This window comes from Electrophorus electricus, chromosome 3, assembly GCF_041902795.1.
Source record: "Electrophorus electricus isolate QZ-2024a chromosome 3, ASM4190279v1, whole genome shotgun sequence".
NCBI lineage: Eukaryota > Metazoa > Chordata > Actinopteri > Gymnotiformes > Gymnotidae > Electrophorus > Electrophorus electricus.
In genome coordinates, this window is record NC_137499.1 from 30239491 (window position 1) to 30264183 (window position 24693).

The following is a 24693-nucleotide window of genomic DNA, read 5'->3' on the forward strand; positions in this document are numbered from 1 at the left end:
CAGTGAAGCAAAGGTGGCGTTGCCATTTACTTTGATCTCACAGTTAAAAGGTGCCTTTTATCAGGTAAAAAATACATTTGAAGGATTCATTATGTCTGCTTGTTTAGGCCATCCAGCACATTGAGGGCACGCAGGAGAAAATGGGCATGCCTGAAGAAGAACAACGCCGGGCGGTCATCGTCACCCCAGGCCGCGTGGTCACAGACACTGCGGACTCTGACACTGCCTCCGATAATGAAGGGTCAGAGGACTGTTAACCGCCCTGAGAGCTCCCCTTCAGTAATGGGGCGAAGAGGGTGGCCACAGCCACAGGGAGGGCCCTCCCGCAGACTCTGTCTCTCTCTCTCTCTCGCTCTCTCGCTCTCTCTCTGTCTTTCTCTGTCTCTTGCTCACATAGACATGCAGAATGAATAGGATAGTGTTAACAGACCTGAAAAGGTTCAATCAAGAGTTCGTTGAACAAAATGTTTAAAACATAATCAGTCTATCTCTATCTCTCTCTTTCACTCAGTCACACATACACACACACACACACACACACACACACGCGTGCGCACAGACACTTATACAGTACACCAGACTCCCACATGTCTCTGGTCCATGCTGTTGCTCTCTTCACAGTCACTTGCAGGCTTTTTACATTCGGAAGCATTTTCTTTCTACCTTCATAAATGCACACTCATATACAAGTGCTTAAATTGAACGCCACACTAGGCATCCACTTTAGCCAGTACCCTCCCAGCGCTTTCCTCCTCTGCTGCCCCGCTGCGCTCTGCTCTGGCGAGGGCAGAGGTCTCCGATTCAGGCCTTACTGTCTGTTCGATCCCTTTCTCCATATCGCAGAGTCCCGCCTCAGGTTGGGTAAACGCTCTCTGATCGGGGAAACCCTTACCTAAAGACTTCAAAATCTCTACTGAACATTTCTAAAAGCCCTTCTTTCTGTCCTAGAGAATGCTTATTTTTGGTTTTCATTATTATTTTTTACAGCACCACTGTGAGCATACCTGACTTCAGAAGCCAAACGCATCATTCCCTTGGCTTTGACTCTCTAGAGGAAATGACACCTTTCATTGGGGGGAGGGGTCCTCGGGTCCCTAACTAGCTGCGCAACCTTCAGTTGTTCTCATGGAGGGCCAAAGATCGTTGCTGCTTTGTGCACTTTGTAAACTAAAACAAAGTAAAAGGAGCAGGGAGAGGTTGGTGGGGGGGAGGGTTCCACTGTGCACTTACTGTCACTCACACCCAGCTGGGCTGGCTTTCCAGTACACACAACCCGTGTGAGTGACACCTCCCCCCTCCCGCCACATAGAACTCCCAGCTCTGTTATTTGGCCCTCCTAGTTCTGGTCTCATCTTTTGAACTAGTTTGTGTCTTGAAGTTGAATAAGCTATCCAGCGCTTGCTCGCACCTGCCGAAAGATCTGCGCATCATGTTTGTTTTGCTGGAAGCTCGTATGCTGGCGTCAGCTCACAGCCCAAGACTCGGCCTCTTTTAGTTATGCGAGAGGGGGGCAGCCCCACCCTCAGTCTATGCAGCGCCCTTGATGGCTGTTTGCTTGTGTTGCCCTCTGGACGTCCTGCTCCGTAGACAGGGCCCCGCAGTCCTTGTTTCCAGGATGTTGTAGACACCCGTTTCTGGGATTTTGTGGCCGATGCTGCTGTTGAACACTGCACCGGTTGGATAGGCCTTCTCACACCCTGCACACTTGCTCTATGCATTCAGTCGTCTGCTCCGCTTGCTTGAATGGTTTGGCTGTCCCCTGTTTTGTTTAGTGGGGTTTTTGGCCCATGTGCTTTGTTTTCGCTTGTACACAGTGCCGCAGAGAATCCCGGGGCTCTTCATTCCCATTTGGCCCTCCAGATTGAAGCAGTGTTTTAACAGGAGCTTTCTGTTCCCTGTGTGAGAGAGAGGGGAGAGAGCAGACTGCTTCAGACCTCACCCAGGTGTGTGGAGAGAGGCAGCGGCTTGCCTTAACCCAGCTTCGCTGTGCAGAGGGACACAGAGGCTAGCCTTATATCAGCCCTGGAGTTGGCATTTAACAGAGCCTGGACGTGGGTAGTCTGAGCTCTCCTCGTCCCCCCCCACACATGCTCAGTTGGCATTACGCTCAGAGGGCTTAAACTATCCTGTCTCATCCTCCCTGCCCCATTCCCAGTTTTCTTGTCGTGAGCATAGGCGACGACCCCAGACATTCCAGAATGTTCTACCGGCGTGTTCATGTTCCATTTCTTCAGACTCCAGTCAAACCTGCGAATGCAGTTTTTATCTTGTGACTTTTATATTTGAGATTCAGGAGCAAAGATTAGACAAATCTTGTGTATGAATTTGACTGAAAAAAAAATATGAAAGTGTGTCTTCTCGTTCCTTCCCCCAATGTTACAGGGAATCCTTTGCTGCTGGACAGATTGCTTGTCCTCCAGGATCTATCAGATGCTGTCAGCACACTGGCTCTCTCTGGACCCTCTCAGTCAGGCTTCAGTGTTGACTGCTGAGAATCAGGGCTTCCAAAAGGATGGGCCAGTTAGGTCATAGATGGAGCTGAGATGTATGAAAAAAATATATATATTCGCATATACATATATATTTTTTAATTCAATCAATGATTATTTTTGGCCTTGGAGGCTGGTGTTGTCCCTTTTCCCCCTTGCTAAATGGTTTTTTGTGTCCATAAAAGCTGAGAAGGCTTTCAGAGCTCAACATTTCCTCTACCGAAGCCACAGGGTGTCTCAATTTTGTTTTGTTTAGTTCTATAATTTTTCCCTACTTGCGGCTGTCTCTAAAACACCGAGAGCTGCGCTGGAAGGTTTGGGTGCATGAGGGTTTCGTCTGCGGTGTGTAATTATGAATCTGAAGCACTTAACTCTTATGGAGGGGTATCTCTCGTTTTTTTCAAGGGACGCCTCCTCAGTTGAAGCTCTTTCTGTTTGTTTTTTTTTGTTTGTTTTTTTTTTGCCGAGAGTCCGAGCCGCATAACTGCGGAGCCCTCCGACCCTCCCCTGGTGCCCCTCCTCACCTGTATGTCTGTGTGTGTGTAGGCTCCAGACACACCTGCCTCTCATTCTGCTACCCTCTTCATCCCTTGCCATCCCATCCCTGTATTGTTTGTTTGTTTGTTTTTTGTTCTGTTTTTGTGGTTGGGCGCATCTGGTTCAGAAGCTATTATATTTTGTTCTCATTTTTTTAAAGAAAAAAAAAACTGGGGAAAAGAGGCTTGTGCCTTTGTAAAGACAAAATAATAAAGTTTGTACTTCGTTTTTTACAAGTCATCGTTGCACTGTGTGATTATTTTACCTTGATGTCTGTTGTAATGTATGGGAAGTATGGGAATTTTACCCAGAAATATATGTCATATAACAACCACAGCTGGAAACATCCTTGATTGGTTTTTAATGGGTTTTTTTTGTTATCAATGTAATGATTAATATTAGTAAATTAAATGAACAGTTCTAATGCATCACAGTCTCAATTTTAATGCAGATTTGTAAAAATGTGTTATTAGTATTCTTGAACAATCACAGTGTTAACACAGTGGGATAGTTGATGGTTAATAAACAGGAATAAGAATTAGGAAGGTCTTAGGAATAAGCCTGTATGTAAACTAGAATCTGATGTCTGACATGTAAATAAATATTCATAGCACAACATTAATACTGCAGAGTTTTGATGGAATCCTTGTTCTTAGTGTTTTAATGCTTAATTATTACATTGTAAATGTGATGTTTACTGATGTTTCTGGAATTGATAATGATGGAATTAACTAGCTGGAACGGCCTCGTTTAAACCAGCTCTTCAGAAAACTCTTAAATTGTTCAGTATTTGCCTTGAGCCTACCTAAACTCCAGCCTTAGGAAAGGTCCCGGGCTGGACTCCCAGCCTTGCCTAGGTTATTCCTCTGGCACCAGTAACAGTCTGCAGAGTCAAATGCTATTCAGCACTGATACAGCTCCTGAGAGCATAGCCAAGATGTGTCCATAACGTGTGACAGTGTTGTTTCACTTCTCCTCCTTCACAGTTTACTAACTGAATTACTATAGTCGCACACTTTTAAACTTCATACCATAGGGAACATAACGTGAGTTTGGTTTTATTGAGTGACTCAACAAAACACTGTGTATGTGTGATTTTTTAGCATGATTTCCTTGGAAGCAGGCCCAAATAATACCTACTGTTTCACAGATTCAGTGGGTCACCGGTGCTGCGTTGATTGAGCAGTCCAAGCTGTTTCACTTAGTATAGAGTTACTTGGGCATTGGTCCAAAGTGAGTAAACATCCATTTTAATTAGCACACAAATTAAACACGGATATTTACTGTCACTTCATCCTGTTGTAAAATAAATAAAACATGAATTTGTGATTAAAGTTAAATAGGCTAGTCAGACTAAAAAGCATAGGCTACATATTAGGACAATCAATTTAAATCTGTTGTCATAAAACAAAATTCAAAATGCCATAGTTATATTTTTATGTTTTTTGCAACTGTTCTTAGGCTACCAAATGTTTTATTGTTGTTTTTTAAAATTCTCTTTTAGAGTAAGGGATTGGGGTGACCATGTCCCTTTCATTTACAGGCATAACCGCGTGTCTAAAAGAGACAGTCAGCTGCTCTGGTGAGTAGGGTCTTCAGCGGCATGCCACGCTTCTGTGATGCCTGTCGCTCCAACCCCCACACCCAGGCTGACACAAGACCCCGCCGTGGTGCCCAGCCTCTGATGCATGCCCCTTGACCTTCTGTGGATGGTATATATAGTGAGCGAGGCTATCAGGGTTCTCCTGGCTGCCAACATGAAGGGCTTAGTGTGGATCTGCTGCTTCTTCTCACTGCTGGCCCTGGCCACACCAGGTAAAATTGCTTTTAGCACTTTGTCAAGGGACTTTTATTGTTGCTGTTGCTTGACTTGTTTATGTTCCTGATCAAAGTTGTAGATGTACCAATTTTTTTTTTTTTTATTCTATGCGTCACATTCAGTAATGCCAAGAGGAGCCACAACTGAGCTGTTCACTTATGGCCTAATTAATCTTTAGTATTTAGGACTTCTCAGCACATGTGAGTTGATGAAATGTGTCCTTGTGTACCCGGTACTGGCACGGACACTGAACACTGAACATCTACGACAGACGGTTTGACTTTGGGAATTGATGAATGCTCAGTCACCCATGTGAAGACAAATCTGTTCTCCATGGGTTTGAAAAAGCAACAGCTAGCACATGATGTAGTATTGTCCACGAGGACTTGATTGATTGCATTTTGACTTCTGCACTGCAACAGTGTGTGATGTAAAGGCATGGTGGTCTCTTGCAGCTCAGGCATGGAGGCTACGTGGGAACATGAACTGAGCTGTTCATCTATGAAGGGTCACACCGCTGAACCCTGACTGTGCCACCCACTTCTATCTTTTGCCACTGGCCTGAGTTATTTAAAAACCCAGCTTTCAAATATATATCTTCCATGTCGGGGTTCAGGAGGAAGTGTCACGAGAGGCTCATTTTTACACACACAGGCACTTTTGAGAAGCTTGCACTCAATTAATGTTCAGTTTTGGTTTATTTTTTAATAAAAATGTCCCATAAAAAGCTGGACATGGCGATGAAACGGACGGAGCCAGGACTGGCCTCTGAGCGATGGCTGGTGTGTGAGCCAGAGCTGGTGTCTGAGGAAGGGCTGTGTGTTTAGCGAGGGCTGGTGTGATTAGCGAGGGCTGGTGTGTGAGCGAGGGCTGATGTCTGAGCCAGAGATGGGGAATTTTGGTATGGCTGGGGCTCGCTCAAAAGCATTGTGTGTCAGCTCCCCTGAGGCATGACACCAGCTGATGGAAAGACCTAGATCTTGGAGACTAGAGGATCACAGGAAGACTGGAAACAGTAGTTGACCTGCCTGACAGGCTACTTCTGCTTGTGTCTCTCTGCTACACTGTTCTTAACACCTTTATAACCTCTCTCTGCTACACTGTTATTAACACCTTTATAACCTCTCTCTGACTTTACTTCTAGGGCTTTTGGCTGGCAAAGTACTTGGCATGTACACTAATGTTTGATTCCTGTTTGGTGTTGGAGACATAAGCTAATCTATCATGGTCCGGACGGGTCTGACTATTCCACCCATGCCTAAGTGGCCTAAATGGTCTCAGCTGGCTTTTGAGCTGAGCCACAAATGGGAGCTTTTTGGGTGGGTTCTGGCAACCATTACCCTTGTTCTGCCCTTGGGTTCTTCCACGGCCCGGACGCAGGCCTTCATGTCCCAGGCTCCCATCAGGCGTCTAAGATTGGAAAGTGTCCTGTAACTGGACACTGTCCACTACAGAGCGCCACCCCCCCCCCCATCCGTCTGTTCTCCCTCCCCTCTCCTTCTTTGCCTGCCACTCCACTCGCAACACAGCTGCTCTGACCCTGCACTGTCACAATCACAATTTATCCTCAGTAGCTGCCCATATAGGGACATGCATTATTTTGACAGGAGGGGCCACCTTAATGTCTGTGCTTATGGACAGCCCTGTCCATACACATATAGTGTGTAATTTTGGATGGTGTTCACCTTAACTGTATTAGTTCAATGGGATCTAGTGAGCTGGAATACAGAATGTTGGAATATAGATGTATAGCTGTATGTTGGGAAAATCCCAAGCATCCTGATCTGAAGAAATGGAGTTATGTGTTCAAAGGCCATTTACATCATTTAGAATATTTGAGGAAAGAATGAATAAAACATTATTTAGAACATTTTAGACTTTCTGCATAGTTAATTGTAATTAGGGGGCATCACTGATGCATAAAAACAAAAGCTAAGGAAGGGCTTGAAAATAAATGAGTTACCATAAATCAGTTACTGAAAACATTGTGTTACCAACAAATTTTTTATTTTTTTTTCCAAATTCAACTGTGTGGTTTTATGAACCTCCAGGACAGGAGCTGAAGAACCCCACTGTGGCAATGCCATAAATAGTAAAGCGCCAGACAAAGGTCTTGTCTATAAAGTAACTGAGCGAATGTCAGAAGAAGGGAGAGCAGCCCATAGCACATACCCGAGCACACAATTGAAAGCGATACCTGTTGCGTTTCAGATTGCTGCAGAGCTAATAAAAACTTATTTAGCCAGGGTGACATAATCAGCTTCCCCTCCCTTCTCCCTCTGCCTGGACTAACATTCAAGTCTTTTAAAAGTACCTGTAGAACACAGAACATGCTTATAGAAAAGAAGAAAAAAACAATCATTTGTGTATGTGGTTTTCTAAGGTGTCTTTTTGACAGTTTAGAAGCATAGTAGCATGCTTCTTCCATTCTACAGTGTGGAAAAGGAGGGTCATGTTTCTTCTCTTGATCTGTACTAACCCTCTAACTCTTTTAGACACCAACTATCCGCTGAGCAAGCAGAGTTGTATGCTCTCATTATTTTTGTGTTGACTGCAGTCATGGAATTTTGGTGCAATCCTATAAACCAGTTATTCTGTACTTGATTATGAAGGTGAGTTCTACTGCCAGCCCATGGGACAAGTTAAGTAGCGGTGGAGCAAAGACTGGTGACCTTCGACCCTGTTGCAGCCGTCTGCCAAGGCAGCAGTGAACTCTGACCCCTAGTGTGATATTAGGTTATGAGGTATTACAGAGTTGTGGTTTTGGCCCAATTAGTTTTGTTTTAATTAATTCATTTTAAAAACTCATGGGAATGAGGATACTGTAAATTGTTGAATTGCTGACTTGGATTACAACTTTATATCAAGTTGCCTATGACTCAGGGAAGATGTTAGTTTCCTTTGTACCAAAACAGGCTCTCTCTAGTGTTGGGTATAGTAAGCATGTAGTGCCCCAGCTAGACAGGGGTATCCATCAGATGCCGCATACGTAGGAAATATGCATGCATGCACCGAGACGATCCTTAAAACCTCAAAGTCATCTGATGAGAAAATTACATAGTTTTAATCCCACATACCCTCATTCCTGTGACATTCAATGTGTTTGCTGGTATCCCTTTGCGGAATTACCTCCCAGCTATGATCCTGGTAATGGAATTCAAATTTAAATTACAATGGACACCGTGGTCCGCATCTGACAATGGCCATCATGTCTTTAAGTTTAAAGGAGGTGTCCAAATGCACTCAAGTTTAAAAGGCCTGTTCATGTAAAGGCTTGGTTGCAGGTTTAACTTCAGACCTTTGGCTTTACAACACATTTCACATATGTGTGTAGTCCAATCCAGTTCCTGTTTATTTATTCTATTTCCATACATGTAGAAATGTATCACTGAGGGATCAGTTAGCGGATCAAGTTGTTTTTGAAAACCTAAGAATGAGATCATGGAAATATTTTGGTACACTAGCTCTTTATACATAGAATACTGTGTCTCCAGTGGTATATTAGGATCATGTAGAGTCTGTACAAAAATTAGAGAGGTGCTGTAACAGCTTACAAATTAGAGTTAGAGTCCTGATTAGCAAAACAGAACACTGGAGAAGGAAAGCAAGTCTCCATACCTACCTTTTTTCATGGCTTGATCCACTGTATTTCTATTTCTGTCCTTGAAAGAAACCAGCATTCAGAGCCTCAGCACCTGCTCCTAGCCATGCTGTGCTGGCCACCATCTCTGTGTCTTCTGTTTGGCTCACTGCTTGTTCACTTGAAATATTCATTTTTAAGACCAAAGAATACTTAAAATTAAACTTGGTCTTTTATGCTGTTTTAAATTACAACAGAGCTTTTTCTCTAATGATAAATCAAAAGAATCTGAAACTGTTCTACCTAGTGTCTTTAAAGGGCATTTGTTGTTGTTTGTTTATTTGTTTTTTCCAGACTGTGGTTTTTGGAGTTGGTGCCCTATAGTGGAATACTCATATGACTGCTGCAGCTCTTCTATCATGGAGATCCCATGACCTGCTGTAAAGGTTGTGTGCACCTGCATTTAGCTAGTGGTAAATCCTCTGGGTTCAGGGAGGGCTCAGGTCCCACATCCCTAATAACGTTAACAGTAATTGAATTTACCTCCTGGGTGCAGCAAGTACAATATGAGCTGGGGGATTTATACCTTTACACAAAGGAACATAGTTACAAGCAAAGAAAGCTACCATCTGACATGTCACAACACGGCTTATTCAGAATGGCAAAATATTTGAATATAGGTTCCAAATGAAAATATTTAAATAAATAAATATTTTGTTTGTGTTTTGCACTTACTTTGAGTGGCTGATAAGGTGAAAAGTGAGTCTTAAATATGGATTAAAAACTAACAAAATGAATACATTGAAATCTGTGCAATACTGAAAAGCTATTAACATTCATCTGGCAATGATATTCCTTGAGTAGATGCATTGAAGAGGAGAGCGTTAAAGCAGGTTCAAGTCCTAGCTGTGCTGTGTGCCATCTGTGGGAAAGGGTCTGGATGAACAGGACACTGAATTCCCTCCAACACTGGGATGATGACAGTAAACACCCCTACCTGTCAATAATCAGCGCACCAAGCAGTTTAGATTCCATTTGGTTGTATGGAAAACCTACTGGTTTAGATGTGCTTTCCAAATGCAATTTATACCTCACAATGTACTGGTCCCAAAAAACAAAAAACAGACCACTTGTCTTTCAGGTGAGGTGCTTTCTGACTTCATTCCTTTCAAACTAGTGGTACTGATGTGTGGATATCCTTTTAGCCCTGCTCAGAGATGACATAACACAGCTAAAACAGAGAGGTTTCGCTCACTGCCCCTTGTTTCTTAGCCGGAGCAGCCGTGCGTATTTGACCAATAAGCCAGGCACTACAGCTGTTCTTTTAAGCATTCCATCAGGATGAGCTGTTGCAACAGCCGTGTTTTTTTCCAAAGCCAACTGAGTTGCTAGGAGACTAGTTCGTTGAAGGTCCATGATCCCAGCAATAGAAATGGGGAATTCACCCTATTTGCCCCGGCACATGCAGGGTTAATTTAGAAATCCTGTTCCATTTGTCTATAAGCATTACTGATTGCATTTCTGCTGTTGTGCAATAAAGTGACATACGTGCTGATGCAGAAATGTCTAGGAAATGTATATAAAGGGGTGAGTTTTGAGAGAGCTGGAAGCAACTCCCATTACCCTGTTATGGGAATGTGGTATATTCACATGGAAAGAGAATCCCTTTGTGTCATTATATTTTGGGTGCATAAACTATTTTCCTCCATTGTTTGTAAAGAATATGTATAAATAAACATTTTACAACACATTCACCAAGTTCCTTCATAGCTTTGTCAGTAAACGTTAGTAAGGTAACATATCTCAATGTCTTTTGGTGGTTGTAGAGTTTTTATTTATTTATTTATTGCTGGAGCTACTGTTGTTCTGAAATCCCTCATTCTAGTTTGTGTGTGTATGTGTGTCTATGTGTGGGCATCCATCAATCATGAATGCATCATTTCAGGTTAGCATAAAACATTTGTAGGAAACTCAGGTTTATTGTTTTTTCACCAAATTTGCATGTATCGAATTTAGACACCTGCTTTAATGCTTAGATTGCATGTTATCTTTTACTGCAGCATAGTGCTAGAGTTGACGCCTGCATTATAATGTGCATGTAAACAGTATAAGTATGCTGATATTTTTGATTTTGAAGTAATACAATTAAATTGCTTTTTGAACATTTTGCAATGGTAAGGTTACAACATTGCTCAGGTATGTCTCCTATAATGACAATAGAAGTATAATGCTGATAAAATCCAGTCCTTCTGTTTATGCTGATTCAATTGATAATCCTGTAATGCACACTAGCCATTCTCCAGTCCATCTTAATCTGTGCTATGTAAAGTGGTTGATGGGTCTTCCATAAAATATGAATGCAAAAAGATAGATTTACCGTTCACTTTATGGGAATCATTGAGAATTATACTATTTGATGGGATTTCTATGAAGCAAGCTTATTTATGTAAACAACATTGTTTAAGCACTGAGTCACGTAAACATTCGATCCTGCCTTGGTATGCACAGCTTCCTGGTGGGATGTAATCAAAAGCCACATCCCTTAGAATCTTGGCAGCTTGATGATCCAAGAGAATCTGGCCTTCTCTTCCTTGACTGCAATCTTGTACTATGGTGCTATGCAATCGGCTGATGCTTAACACATAATGATCTACTAAAACCATGGAGTGGATACTATAGAACACCCAATTGAGGGTCTGATGGGTTAATTAACACCAGAGGCCTGCAGCAGAGTTTCTATAGCATGGAGTACTGAATACCATGGAAGAAATGAATATCAAGTTAAAAGGAAAATATATGTTTTAGATTTCGATTACTTACTTGATGCAGTTTCTTGTAGCAAATAAATTTCACTGATATTATTTGACTGTGGCATTGTTTCTGATATGGGCTTGAGACCTTCAAAAATATCCCAGAGTATCTGATATGAGAAATTACATTATGCATGTAGATTTTCTGCACTCAAAATTTAAAAAAAGGTTTTTGAGATGCTGAGCAGTTCTATAACAGTGGCCCATGACCAGGTGTCAGCTGAAATATATGAAAACTTTGTTTTGGCTTGAATAAGATCTATCAGTTTACCAATTGTAATACATGAGGGGATACAGACTGTAATATATTGAATTTATTTTCATCCTTCAGCCTGTCTGATTTGCAATTACAAATATTCTTCACTGCCAACATTCTAGGAAGAATATCTTCTGCACTCCTTCTGTAGATGATGCAGAGGGTCCTGTTGAGACAATGGGAAGTCTACATATTTATTTTTGTTGTTTAATTTTTAAAATCAATGTAATGAGAAAGAAGAAAATTGCTAGATCTTAATCTAAGCTTATAATGTTTTGTGATATTAAATACTCCCAGTTCAAATTAACTTTGGATTTTTAACCACTTCATTTCAGTAAGTCTATGTGCAGATCAGATGCTGGGTTGTATGCCTTATGGGCCTTTTATGGGTAATCTCCCTATATCAAAGAAAATGAGAAATACATTTAATATTCATGATAACTAAGTTCTATTTCTGGGATAAAAGTTGGGAAAAGATCCCTAACTGTGTTGACATAGGTTAATTTGTACTATGTAAGGAAACATAACCAGAGACCAGAATGAACAAGCACAGTCCTTCAGGGTTGGAAGTGTGAACTGGGAACAAGGGCCAGTTACCCCCATATTTAGCCCTGTCCATAGTGCCAGTGTGAAACCTGATTCCAGACACATCGCAGAGTGACCATACAGCCATACATGTTTGTAGAAACACACAGACATTCTTCATGGGCTGATGAGTCCCCAATTCTGGATATATTTAGAGTCAGAGAGCAAAGAGTGAGGTGGGGTGGGTTAGCATGCTAATATCTTCATCTGCTGTACTGCCTGGTGAGTTGAGAGAGTTTGGGAGAGGTGCTGCCCCAGAGGCTTCAGAGCTGTTACGAAACTAGGGAGTCCCCCCACAGTTCACAATTCCCTTGCATGATGCTACTATGGATACTTCAAATCATGCCACTGTTTGGATTTATTTTTAGATTTTGGTTGCTATAAAAAAAAAAAGTCCTGATCAAAGCCAAAGCAATTGTGTTTTGTGGTTTTCAAATACGGACACAGCTCGGAGCTTCCTTCATCACACCACAACAGAGACGTTGTGCTCTGATCACCACCTGCCAAGAAAGGTGTAATGACTGTTGATGACTCCTGATGAAAACTGTAATGAGTTGCATGTATTTGAAAGCCATTTATAGCCATTCTTTTCTGGTCATTCATAGACCAGGTGCAGGAAGATGGCAGAATAGAATGGCCAGCTTGTCCAGGTTTAAGTTTCTGTCCTGCTGTATTATTGTATCTTACTTTGTAAAACAGTCTTATTTTTCCTAATTTGAAAGATCTTGGCATGTTCATCAACAACTGCCATTTAGTATTTTAATAATGTCACAAAACACAAATGCACAAAAATCTATTCCTCATCGGGCATTGGACATGTAGGGTATGATATCAAGTATCAACAACAGTGTCAATCACAGGGATTATGGCCCATACAATATCAGTCACAGGGATTATGGCCCATACAATATCAATCACAGGGATTATGGCCCATACAATATCAGTCACAGGGATTATGGCCCATACAATATCAATCACAGGGATTATGGCCCATACAATATCAGTCACAGGGATTATGGCCCATACAATATCAGTCACAGGGATTATGGCCCATACAATATCAGTCACAGGGATTATGGCCCATACAATATCAGTCACAGGGATTATGGCCCATACAATATCAGTCACAGGGATTATGGCCCATACAATATCAGTCACAGGGATTATGGCCCATACAATATCAGTCACAGGGATTATGGCCCATACAATATCAGTCACAGGGATTATGGCCCATACAATATCAGTCACAGGGATTATGGCCCATACAATATCAATCACAGGGATTATGGCCCATACAATATCAGTCACAGGGATTATGGCCCATACAATATCAGTCACAGGGATTATGGCCCATACAATATCAATCACAGGGATTATGGCCCATACAATATCAGTCACAGGGATTATGGCCCATACAGTTAGCAGCAACATTTTCCTTTGGGGCTTGGTATATGTGACTGGAAATGGAAAAGGGACAGATGGGTAGATGCTTGATGCGAATATGTTCGGTGTGGGCCGACTTTGACTGAGGCATGTGCATTGTTGTGCTTCCCACAGATGAGGAGGAGGTTGTGACGGAATCCATTTTGAGAGACAGATCTCACATTGAGGAGACGCTGAGACTGGCTACAGAACAGAAGTCAGGAGACTATGCAGGTGAGGAGAAGTTGGAGTTTTGTTCTCAGGTTGAACATTAATAGAAGCACATAATAACACACATAGGCCTTCACTCATGCTGAAAACAGTATGAAACTCAGAAAGCAGCAGCCTGTGTCTATATGTACACTGAAACAACATTAACTCAATTAGACACACATACTGATAATCTGTATTATAAATCATGACATCTACAAACATATATTTAAATAAAAACTCCATCAAGGTGAATAAATAAATTTAGCATTTATGTGGACTAATTTATAACTTATCCAGAAATAACTTTTCTCAATTTGTACACAGTCCTGTATCTGTCTCTTCTTATTCATACCTTTTCATAAATCTCTCAATCTTTGTAAACTAAAGTGTTCACTCTGCCTTCTATTATCTGTTTTCTTCTCCAATGTTCAGCTGCTCTACAGAGACTGAGGAAGATCTACCACAATTCCATCAAGCCCATGGAACAGGCCTACAAATACAATGAACTCAGGCAGCATGAAATCTCAGGTACTTTGCTTTCTTGTGTCTGGCCTGGCCTCAGACTAGTTTGTGTGGTCATCTCTGTGTGAATCCATGCAGCACATCTCTGTGTGAATCCATGCTACGCATAAGGTTGGGAGGGTTAGCCACAACCATATTCCATGTAAAAGTAAATAGCACAATATGAGGAGATAGTGTTTGCATGTCAATAAGTTCAGAAGGTTGCCAGTTGAAGCCCCACTGCCGCCGAGCTGCCAGTGTTGGATCCCTGAGCAAGGCCCTCAATCCTCAATTGCTCAAATTGTATTGTCATAATTGTACATCGCTTTGGATAAAAAGCATCATCTAAATGCTGTAAATGTAATGTAATCATTACAATGTAGTGATTGAACCTGCAAATGTAAGGTGCATGCTGGAAATGCATATCAATAACAGTCACTGATACTGTATGATATGATATCAGTTATAGAAACCTGGTATACATTTGTGACAGCCTGTTTAATTTTAGGCTTTATGAAAGACATCATAACCATATCTACACTGACCTGATCTTTATAAAGAAGTATAAACCCTAAATGGCATTTTTCGAGCTGCATGAAAAAAATTCAAGAGAAAGAATTGTCATTTGTTTGATGTGCCATAGTGCTTAGCTCAGCTGTTTAAGAGGTATGAGACAACATAGGAATGGCTGAGAAGACACTAATGAATTACAATAGCCTCCTATTTCTATGCCACATCAGCAAAACTGTGGCGATAGTGTAAATGGAAACACCTGCATATTACAAGTGCCTTTTGGATACACCCTCATATGCCTCTGACACGCAGCAGCAGTGGTGCAGGTTTCAGTGATCACCTGACTGAGGTAGTGCCCACTGAATCAGATCTTAACTGGGTGTCTCATATCTCCGTCATTCACAGCATCACCAATGTCCAGTCAACTGCTGACTGTCCCTAGCTTTCTAGCTTTAACTGTCCCTAGCTTTTAGCTAGCTTTCTGTAAAACCTTTCAAACACAGATTTTGACTTCTGTCTTTGCTATAAATGTAAATGTTAACTGACCTTCTGGAAAGATGAAATATGAAATGAATCAACATGTGAAACCAAGGATGGTTATTGGGCTTGAGACATGGGATAGTGACACATCTGAGAATATGAAATGCCTTGAGCTGATATATAAGGGGAAAAAGAGAGAGAGAGACAGAGAGAAAATCCTGAACATTATGTATATACATCCCACCCAGTTTATTAGAAACAGTACGTTCAAACTGCTCTCGTGGACCACTGCATTACATAAACGTAGTTATAGAGTGTTTCCCTTCTTTTTCCATGCACAGTTTGTCAGCCACCATCTACTATATCAATCGCTGGTCAGTTTCTGACCAGAGGACCACTGCCATTATGTGGGTCCATCCTCAACACAGCAGTGAAACTCACATGGTACTGGAGTGGGATTGAGAGTTATTTTTATATGTGTCAGTGTTACTGCTGGGTTGAGAGTGGCCTGCCACCCAAGAATATCTAGCCAACTCTAGCCATGTGGTCAGAAATGGATCACTGACGGAGACCTGAAGGATGGCCAACACAAACTGTGCATGGTAACAGATGTAACAGGCTGTAGGGGTGTTTTAATAAATAACTGCTTCTAATAAGTAGTTGATAAAATCTTCACTAGAGAGAGAATTATGGTTCTGGTGTCCCCATAGCTATGGTGTAGGAAGGGTGAGGTCCACTTGTCATATTCCCCATTAATTAATTAATGCATTTCTTAGAGCCTGCAAACATATTACCACATTTTAACTTACATCTGCTCTTTGCCTATAATGGTAGTATGTGGTTTCAAGTGGTTTTAAAATGCCACATTTAAAGTCCAACAGAATGTCTCCTAGCCAATCATAATATAATGTGGTGTGTCCACTGAGGGGTGACTGTCATTGTGTTTTTGTTTTCTACACTAACGTATGTTGTTAACACATGCACACTGAGATAAAACCCGCCCCCTTGTGGTTCAGCATGGTACCTAACCCCTCAAACTCACCAAAATAATTTATCCAGTAACAGATTTATCCAGTATCATGAGTAAGTTCTCCTAAGATTAATAGGATGCTCATGATGCATTTGTCATTGACATATTTTGCAGAGTAACAGAGTTACAGTACCCATATTTGAGGAAGCATTTATGATTACACATATATACACACAACCATATACATTGTACATTGTGTATATAAACATAATATACATATATTGTACATACATTGTTAATATATTTTGTACATATATAGAATATATATTTCTCTATGCACCCGTTTTCTTTTTCCTCAGTTTGGACAGAGCACTCGCAACCATTTCACTGCGAGTTATACTGTGTATGACTATGTATGTGACAAATAAACCAAACTTGAAACTTGAAACTTGAAACTTGATTCCAGGAAATGTCCATAGTAGGCTATGTATATTTATATTTTTCCTGTTTTGTCTCCTAATACCCTTGAGGCAGTTAATCAAGAGTCCTTGATTGATTTGTTTAGTGTAGAAGGACATTAATATTGTGGACTGGCTGAGGGTCCCAGGAGACTTAGATACTTGGCTCTGGCACAAGACTGAGAGAGCAAAGAACTAACTGGCACTGAAAGCTGATTGAATGATATGAGCATTTGAGAGGAGACCTCTGCCTCAGATGAAATTGTTCATATCATTCTAGAGCAAATAAGCATCCACAAGTTTGACAGTTCTTGTCAAAGAGGTCATTTTGTTAAATCTGGGTGCGATCTACGATATCTGTCTGCTCTCTGTTCACTTTATGTTCGCTCTCTGTTCACTCTCTGTTCGCTCTCTGTTCACTCTGTTTGCTCTGTTCGCTCTCTGTTCACTCTCTGTTCGCTCTCTGTTTGCTCTCTCTGTTCACTCTGTTCACTTTCTGTTCACTCTCTGTTCACTCTCTGTTCACTTACTGTTTGCTCTCTGGTCACTCTCTGTTCGCTCTTTGTTCGCTCTGTTCACTTTCTGTTCACTCTCTGTTCGCTCTGTTCACTCTCTGTTCGCTCTCTGTTCACTCTCTGTTCGCTCTATTCACTCTCTGTTCGCTCTGTTCACTCTCTGTTCACTCTGTTTGCTCTGTTCGCTCTCTGTTCACTCTCTATTCGCTCTGTTCGCTCTCTCTATTCACTTTCTGTTCACTCTCTGTTCACTCTGTTCACTTACTGTTTGCTCTCTGTTCACTCTGTTCGCTGTTCACTCTTTGTTCACTCTCTGTTCGCTCTCTGTTCACTCTCTGTTCGCTGTTCACTCTGTTCACTCTCTGTTGACTCTGCTCGCTCTGTTCACTCTCTGTTCGCTGTGTTCACTCTCTGTTCGCTCTCTGTTCACTCTCTGTTTACTCTGTTCACTCTCTGTTTGCTCTCTGTTCGCTCTCTGTTCACTGTTCACTCTCTGTTCACTCTCTTTTCACTCTCTGACATCACTGAGACTCAATCATATCCACCTCTGAATTACAAAGCTTCTGTATACTCCTCCATTCATTCACCTTTGCACCGCAGAAAAGTATCTTTCTTTCCTTTCTTTCCTTTCCTCTTTCTTTCTTTGGTTTCTTCTTTTCTTTTTCTTGCTCTCTCACTTTTCCTCACTCTCCTGCTCATTTCCATTCGGTTTTCACTGCACCGGACTCTTCCTATGTTGCTCACCCCCACTCCTACCACCTCCACTAAACAGCCTACCCAGGACGCACGCTGGGCGACTCAGCCACAGGTGGGTATGACGGGGCAGCCTTCTGCATGGCCCCTGCCTGAGCATCTCACCCCTGGCAGCTTAACGCTAGTGAGCATCGGCCAGCAAGCCATGGACTCGAGGGTGCATCCTTAAATGAGTGCTGTGGGCTCCATTTTATGTCACTTTGCTTGTTGTGTGGGGCACCCAAAGTGTTTTCTCATGACATTTGAATACTCAACAGTCCAAAATGTGCATTCCCCCTTGAAGAGTCCTCTCAAATATTTTCTGAATCATGTTGTCCATTGCCCCGTGTAACTATCACTGATTTTAGGGAACTTGTTCTTTTTCATGTATAATGCCTAATTAGAATAATTTGTCATTTCAAGAACTAAGATAAAATGTAGTCTATCCACACCACTGAATTAATGTGATTAATCAACTAATACATTTGCTAATTTATTAATTAAACTTTTACACATGCTTCTTTATTGAAAAGGGAAGTTGGAGGATCTTAGTAACAAAATCTTGTCATTGAAAGAATATGTGTTTTTCAAGTTTTGTCATTCTGTGTTGATTTTAGTATAGCATTGTACTTAAAGAGGATTAAATAAGAAGTTAGACGGGTAGAATGAACTGTAAAACTGGGAACAGCTGCTCTGTACAAGGTCCATTTAAATAATGGGTGTGATGGGCACAAGGGTTAGTGAGTGTGAAGCATTAGTATGAAACACAGATAGGTGGGCTGAAGCGGGAAGATGTGAGGAATTTATCACTTTCATTACTTTCATAAATATATTATTGTATTCATTATATTTTTAGTTTTTAAATCATTATAATCTTTGTTTCATTTTTTCTTTGACATTCTGGGTTCAAACAAAACATAAATAAAGATTCTTTATTTTATTATGATTACTAGTAGTTTATTTATATTTGTATTATGATTATTAGATTATTTATTTTATTCTTATTATCATTATTAGTAGTAGTGTTATTATTATTATTATTACTACTGCTTTTACTGTTGTTGTTGTGATAATGATAATTGTTGTTGTTGTTGTTGTGTTAGTAAATTATCATTATTATTATTATTATTTAGTGCCTAGTTGAAGCCTCTCAACAGTAGATGAACAGAACCTTGTCACATCAGCCACAAAAGTCCCTGCCTGTGCTGTCTGCTTTGATATGATGATGCTTTGCTTCACATTTTTTTTTAATGTGCTTGAAAGTGTTAGCTGAGGCAGATGGCACACTGGCTGTATGCTTTTGGTTTTATAACACAGCCTGCTGTCAGTGGCTCAGAGTTCTGATTAATTCCATCTAAAATTCCAATTATTTAGCAGCTGAGCATAGCAGGGGAATGTCTAAGATGCTTGCTGCTGATGCTCTACCGCAGTGCATGAAGCTCGGCATGCTCTTCAAAGCCCAGTGTTTTTTATTGCTTGCTTTGTGTATTAAATATGAATTTTTGATGAACACAAATTAAGAAACATGATGATGACTCATGCGGCAGCCCAGACATCCTGGTGTATAAACTATGCAGGAGGATGGATAGTTTTGTGCTTTAAAGATTTCTGCTTTATGGGAGAATGCTGGAGTGAAGAACAACTCCAGAAAGCAGTATCAGTACAGCATGCCCTCTGAAATTACAGCAATGCTTCTTAAGAGAACAATTTAAAAAAAAAAAAAAAAAACCAAACATCATTATTGTTGGTGGTGAACTAAAGAACTTGAGGTGTTCCATGTCTGCACTGTTGGTACTTTCATGTTTTATTTCTTAATCTTGTTGTCCACTCTTCTCGTTCACAGATGGAGAGATCACTTCCAAACCCATGGTGCTCTTCCTTGGCCCCTGGAGTGTGGGCAAGTCCTCCATGATTAACTATTTACTGGGCCTTCAGGACACCCCTTATCAGCTGTACACAGGTAGACTCCTATAGAACTGTACTGTTCATGTGGTTTAACAGAAGCACCGTGGGAAATATGGTCATTTCTCACACACACACACACACACACACACACACACACACACACACACACACACATCCATTACTTGTTCTAACATGACAACATGTTTCTGCTTGTTATTATTAGTCATACTAGGATGCTTCCTAACAATCTAAAATAATCTTACTTAGCGTTTGTTTTTGCATTGTGCTGTATTTCTGCTCAGACGTTCCCTTATTATATTTCTATTCTATTACTAAAGGAGCTGAACCCACAACCTCAGAGTTCACTGTGATCATGCATGGTGAGAAGATTCGCTCTGTAGAGGGAATCGTAATGGCTGCTGACAGCTCACGCTCCTTCTCACCCTTGGAGAAGTTTGGCCAGAACTTTCTAGAGAAGCTGGTGGGCATTGAGATGCCTCACAAGCTTCTGGAACGGGTCACCTTCGTGGACACTCCTGGAATTATCGAGAATCGCAAGCAGCAAGAGAGAGGTAGGATGATGATGGAACATGGTGGAGACTTTACGACGACCACAAAAGCAAGGAAAAGATGACCTTAAGCAATGCTTTGGCTTATATGTTTAGTCAGGTGGTGTGTGATTGTCAGTACAAAAGCGCTGCACCATCAGTTGCTTCATAAACAAGTAATTTATGCTAAAAAAAAACAGGTAGCCAGGAAGTGCTGTCAGAATATGGCTAATATTGCTAACAGTTTTAATCAGATATCCCAATAAATAGTTTCCTTTTCATCCAAAAGAAAAACCACTTTAATGACCTTATGAGTACATAGCTTAAACTGGGTTCAGAATCAAGAATTAACCCCTTATCCTTTAGTTCAGGTTTAGTATTAAATGCCAGATTTCCTAATTTACTTAATTATTTCTCAATTTCTCCATTTTATTTCATTTAGAGAAATTAGCATATATTGAATTTATGGTACTAAAAAAGTTCACTAGATAATCAAGAAAACTAAAATTACCAGGAACTACAGATGTATACAACTGTGTATGCCCTGCATATGGACGTTAACTATTATGCTTGTGCTGATGACCTTTCCACTCAACCTTCTCTACATTTCCACAGGTTATCCTTTCAATGATGTGTGCCAGTGGTTCATAGATCGTGCAGACCTAATCTTTGTGGTGTTCGACCCCACAAAACTGGATGTGGGCCTGGAGTTGGAGATGCTCTTCAAGCAGCTGAAAGGTCGGGAGTCTCAGATCCGCATCATCCTCAACAAGGCAGACAGCCTGGCAACTCAAGATCTCATGCGTGTATATGGTGCCCTGTTCTGGAGCTTGGCACCCCTCATCAATGTAACTGAGCCCCCACGTGTATACGTCAGCTCCTTCTGGCCCTATGATTATGCTCCTGACACCAGCCGTGACCTCTTCAAACGTGAGGAAATCTCTCTGCTAGAGGACCTGAATCAAGTGATTGAGAACCGCCTGGAGAACAAGATCGCCTTCGTCCGCCAACACGGCATTCGTGTGCGCATCCACAGCCTCCTGGTGGACCGTTACGTTCAAACATTCAAGGAGAAAATGAGCTTCTTCAGTGACCCCGAGCTGGTGTTCAAAGAGATTGTAGCTGACCCTGACAAGTTTTACATCTTCAAATCTATTCTGGCCAAGACAAATGTCAGCAAGTTTGACCTGCCTAATCGTGATGCCTACCGTGACTTCTTTGGGATCAACCCAGTGACCAGCTTCAAGCAGCTCTCAGCTCAGTGCTCTTACATGGGTGGCTGCCTGCTGGAAAAGATTGAAAGGGCCATCACTGCTGATCTTCCGGGCCTTCTGAGCAGCATCAGCTCCAATAAGAACCCAACCCTGTCCTCCTGTGAGGCTACTGGCTGTGGGGAGAAGCCCAAGAACCGCTACCGACGAAACTGAGAGAAGAGAGGGAGGAAGGAGGGGCATGAAGCGTTAAAGCAATGAGCAGCACTGAAAGAACAGCAGTAGAGGAGTGGTCGAAACAAACCCCGCCCCTGCCACAGGTCCGTCTCAGAGACAGAGGGGAATTCTTTAAGGTTAGGTTACTTTAAAAGTGGAAAAAAGAAAGGGATGGGGGACTCTGATAAAATGGGACTTTGGAGATTTGGTCATGGGTGGTACTAAAGGAGCCATGAGGTGAAAATAACGCGTTTACCAAAATAAACCTTTCCACATTTGTGTTTTTGGGCACTACATTCATGAACTGTCAGCAGCTGGGAGAGAAAATGCCTACACACAAAAAATAAATATCACATAAAAAATGAAAAATAAATCCTGAGACTGACAAATTCAGTATAAGCTACCTTGAATGTGAATAAAAATACAAAAAATTAAAATTAAATAAATAAAAATAATAGCTGTCACAATCTTGTTTGCAAGATTTGTAAAAAATCTACCAAGGATGTAGTTTTGTAAGCAAAGTGTCTATAAGAGGGAAATGAGCAGGTTGGCTCATGATAACAAACATTCTGTTTTCTGTTGTTGTTGTTGTGTTTTAGTTGTTGCCTTCTTTTAATTTCTTTTCTTTTTTGGTGATTTTGTCACTTAAATAGATTTATACTTAGGAGGTGATATTTTTGTTGTAAGATTCCACTTGGTTAAAAAAAAAATTAAAATTCACTGTGTTGCATGTTAGGTTACAGTTGATGTTAATGGATATGGCATCCAGTCACACAATTTTACTTATTCTTTCTACACATACATTTACAGTTTTTGGAACTGTATAACTGTACACAATTTTTGCTTTTCCAGGTGAATCATATAGCTATTCTATAATTGTCACTACAGGTCATTTTATTAGGAATTCTTTGTTTTTGTGCTTTCTTGGTAAGAAATCTCTTCCTTGATTCAGATTTAGTATAACTTAGATGTTAGATTTGCTTTAGTCTTTCTTGCTCATGGGAATGTCCAAATAACTTGACAGCAATAAAAGTGTTTGTGGTCATAAAACAGCCTGTTCTTTTGGTGAAGGATCACTGTAATTAAGAATCAAATTAGTTCTAAGGGCTCGTTCCTAACACAGCAAAATATGACATGCCTAATCTTCATGCTGTTTTTAGCATTACAACCCTGACTCCACTGAGCCACTGCAGGACTGGAGCAAGTGGTGAAAGCAGGCAAACTCTTGACCTCTGCCTGCAGTTATTACTGCGTGAAATAACCTCACAGTTTTCTGTGTAGGTTGAATACAAAGAGACTAAACAGGCCTATTTTTCCAGTTGATGGCTCATTAACTGATCTGGTTTACTGAAATGACTTTTGGCACCACATGCAATGACCTTCAGGTGTAAGATTTTATTTTTCAATTTATTTTTTACAGTGCAATTGTTTTCCAGGCCATGCCAGAACCTTACCCACATTATGATAATAAAGGTAATACATCAAATCAAGGTGTCATTGATTTTCGGTAGGAGCCTAATTATATATTTCTTCTGAAGCATCAAAATTCTTGTTTGATTTATTTATTTATTTGACTTAATGAAAGTGCTGTAGCATGAAATATCCACTAGAGCGAGCATTTCATGTGACCTGTGTGTGCATTGCCTACAGAGTTCAAAAGCCCCTAACTGTCTATGACCCAGACTACAATGTTCTGTTGTGTGCATTTTTAATTTCTCCTTGCAGTTTGTAACTATTAATATCTAATAAACTAAGCAATGCCTATGAACAGAAAGTAGTTTGTGAATAACTGATGTCAGCATGGGTACAGTGGGCTTGTCTTCATGTAACGTCAAGTTCTAATGTACAGTGGAGGCTGACACTGAAACTATAAGAATAGTAACTGTCAATCTTACTACAAAATGTAATGTAATCTAATGGAAATGCAGGATGTGCATTGAACTCAGAGCAAAACATGACATTTTAAGCAAGAGTTTAAAAGATGCAAAGTGCACTAATGCACTAATTAAATGTGCTATTCTGCTAGTTGTTAAAACATAAAACTCAGCATAACTTAGCAAAAGATGCTTGGCTAAAAAGAACTAAGAGAAGATCGATCGATCTATCTATCTATCTATCTATCTATCTATCTATCTATCTATCTATCTATCTATCTATCTATCTATCTATCTATCTATCTATCTATCTATCTATCTATCTATCTATCTATCTATCTATCTATCTATCTATCTATCTATCTATCTATCTATATCTCTTGACGCTTGACTCTTGACTCCTGCTATGTCCACTACACACACAAAGCAATTCATTGTTTAACAGTGACACAAGTCTGATTACAGCATGGTTGTTTAAGTGGACTGGTTTATATTTCCATACTAGTCCATGGTGGCCAGAGAACCAGTCTGATAGCTGTATTGCACCAGCAGCCATGAACTCCAACATTTACTGGAGTGTGTTCAGGATGGATATGTGGTGACTAGACAGGTGCCTCAAACAATTGAACAAAGCCTTCTCTTCTGTGCCTTTCACTGTATTGCGACTACCTGCAGCCATTGTTTAAGTATAGCTAGCTCACATGCAAACTGGCAGGCCTCTTGGTATGCCAACATCCATATACTTCAACGGTATGCATAAGGCAGTACACACCCACCAAATGCTGCTTTGCTGGTGTCAGCATTGTTAACACAGCAGAATGTGAGCAGGCCATCCTGGTGGGAGGAGTCTGAACATGGGGAGTAAAGAAAGCTCACGCAGTGCTCAGACCTTCCGTCACAGAACCAGGCTCTCTGTGGTTGCATGCCTTTGATCTCACAAGCCATGCTGAGAGACTCTGACCACTTTAACCTCCACATCAGGGGAGGTCTGTAGTACTATAGTACACCAGAATTTTACTATTTAAAAAGGGATAACTTAAGACACCTTGACCCTCTCAT

The 24693-nt window shown here is 40.9% G+C and overlaps 2 protein-coding genes across 4 annotated transcripts in view; both read left to right on the forward strand.

The window, feature by feature from the left end:
• tfap4 (transcription factor AP-4 (activating enhancer binding protein 4)) overlaps positions 1-3264 on the forward strand; it is an 11333-nt gene extending 8069 nt beyond the window's left edge. Inside the window, exon 7 of the mRNA XM_027009140.3 lies at positions 108-3264. Within this exon, the coding sequence (XP_026864941.1) occupies positions 108-257 (150 nt within the window). The 3' untranslated portion in view covers positions 258-3264. The remainder of the gene's footprint in view (positions 1-107) is intronic.
• A 1441-nt stretch (positions 3265-4705) lies between these two features.
• On the forward strand, positions 4706-23534 carry srlb (sarcalumenin b). 3 transcript variants are annotated; one of them, XM_027009153.3, is made up of 8 exons: positions 4782-4841; positions 8780-8871; positions 13634-13732; positions 14144-14239; positions 17921-17956; positions 19724-19840; positions 20124-20357; positions 20949-23534. In XM_027009153.3, exons 2-8 carry the CDS (start codon positions 8856-8858, stop codon positions 21758-21760), a joined length of 1410 nt encoding a protein of 469 aa, XP_026864954.1. In that variant the 5' UTR covers positions 4782-4841; positions 8780-8855; the 3' UTR covers positions 21761-23534. The 3 variants fall into 3 exon arrangements, with proteins under 3 accessions (XP_026864952.2, XP_026864953.2, XP_026864954.1); XM_027009151.3 differs by lacking the exon at positions 8780-8871 and having other exon boundaries at positions 4706-4841; XM_027009152.3 differs by lacking the exons at positions 8780-8871; positions 17921-17956 and having other exon boundaries at positions 4706-4841.
• The last annotated feature ends 1159 nt before the right edge of the window (positions 23535-24693 follow it).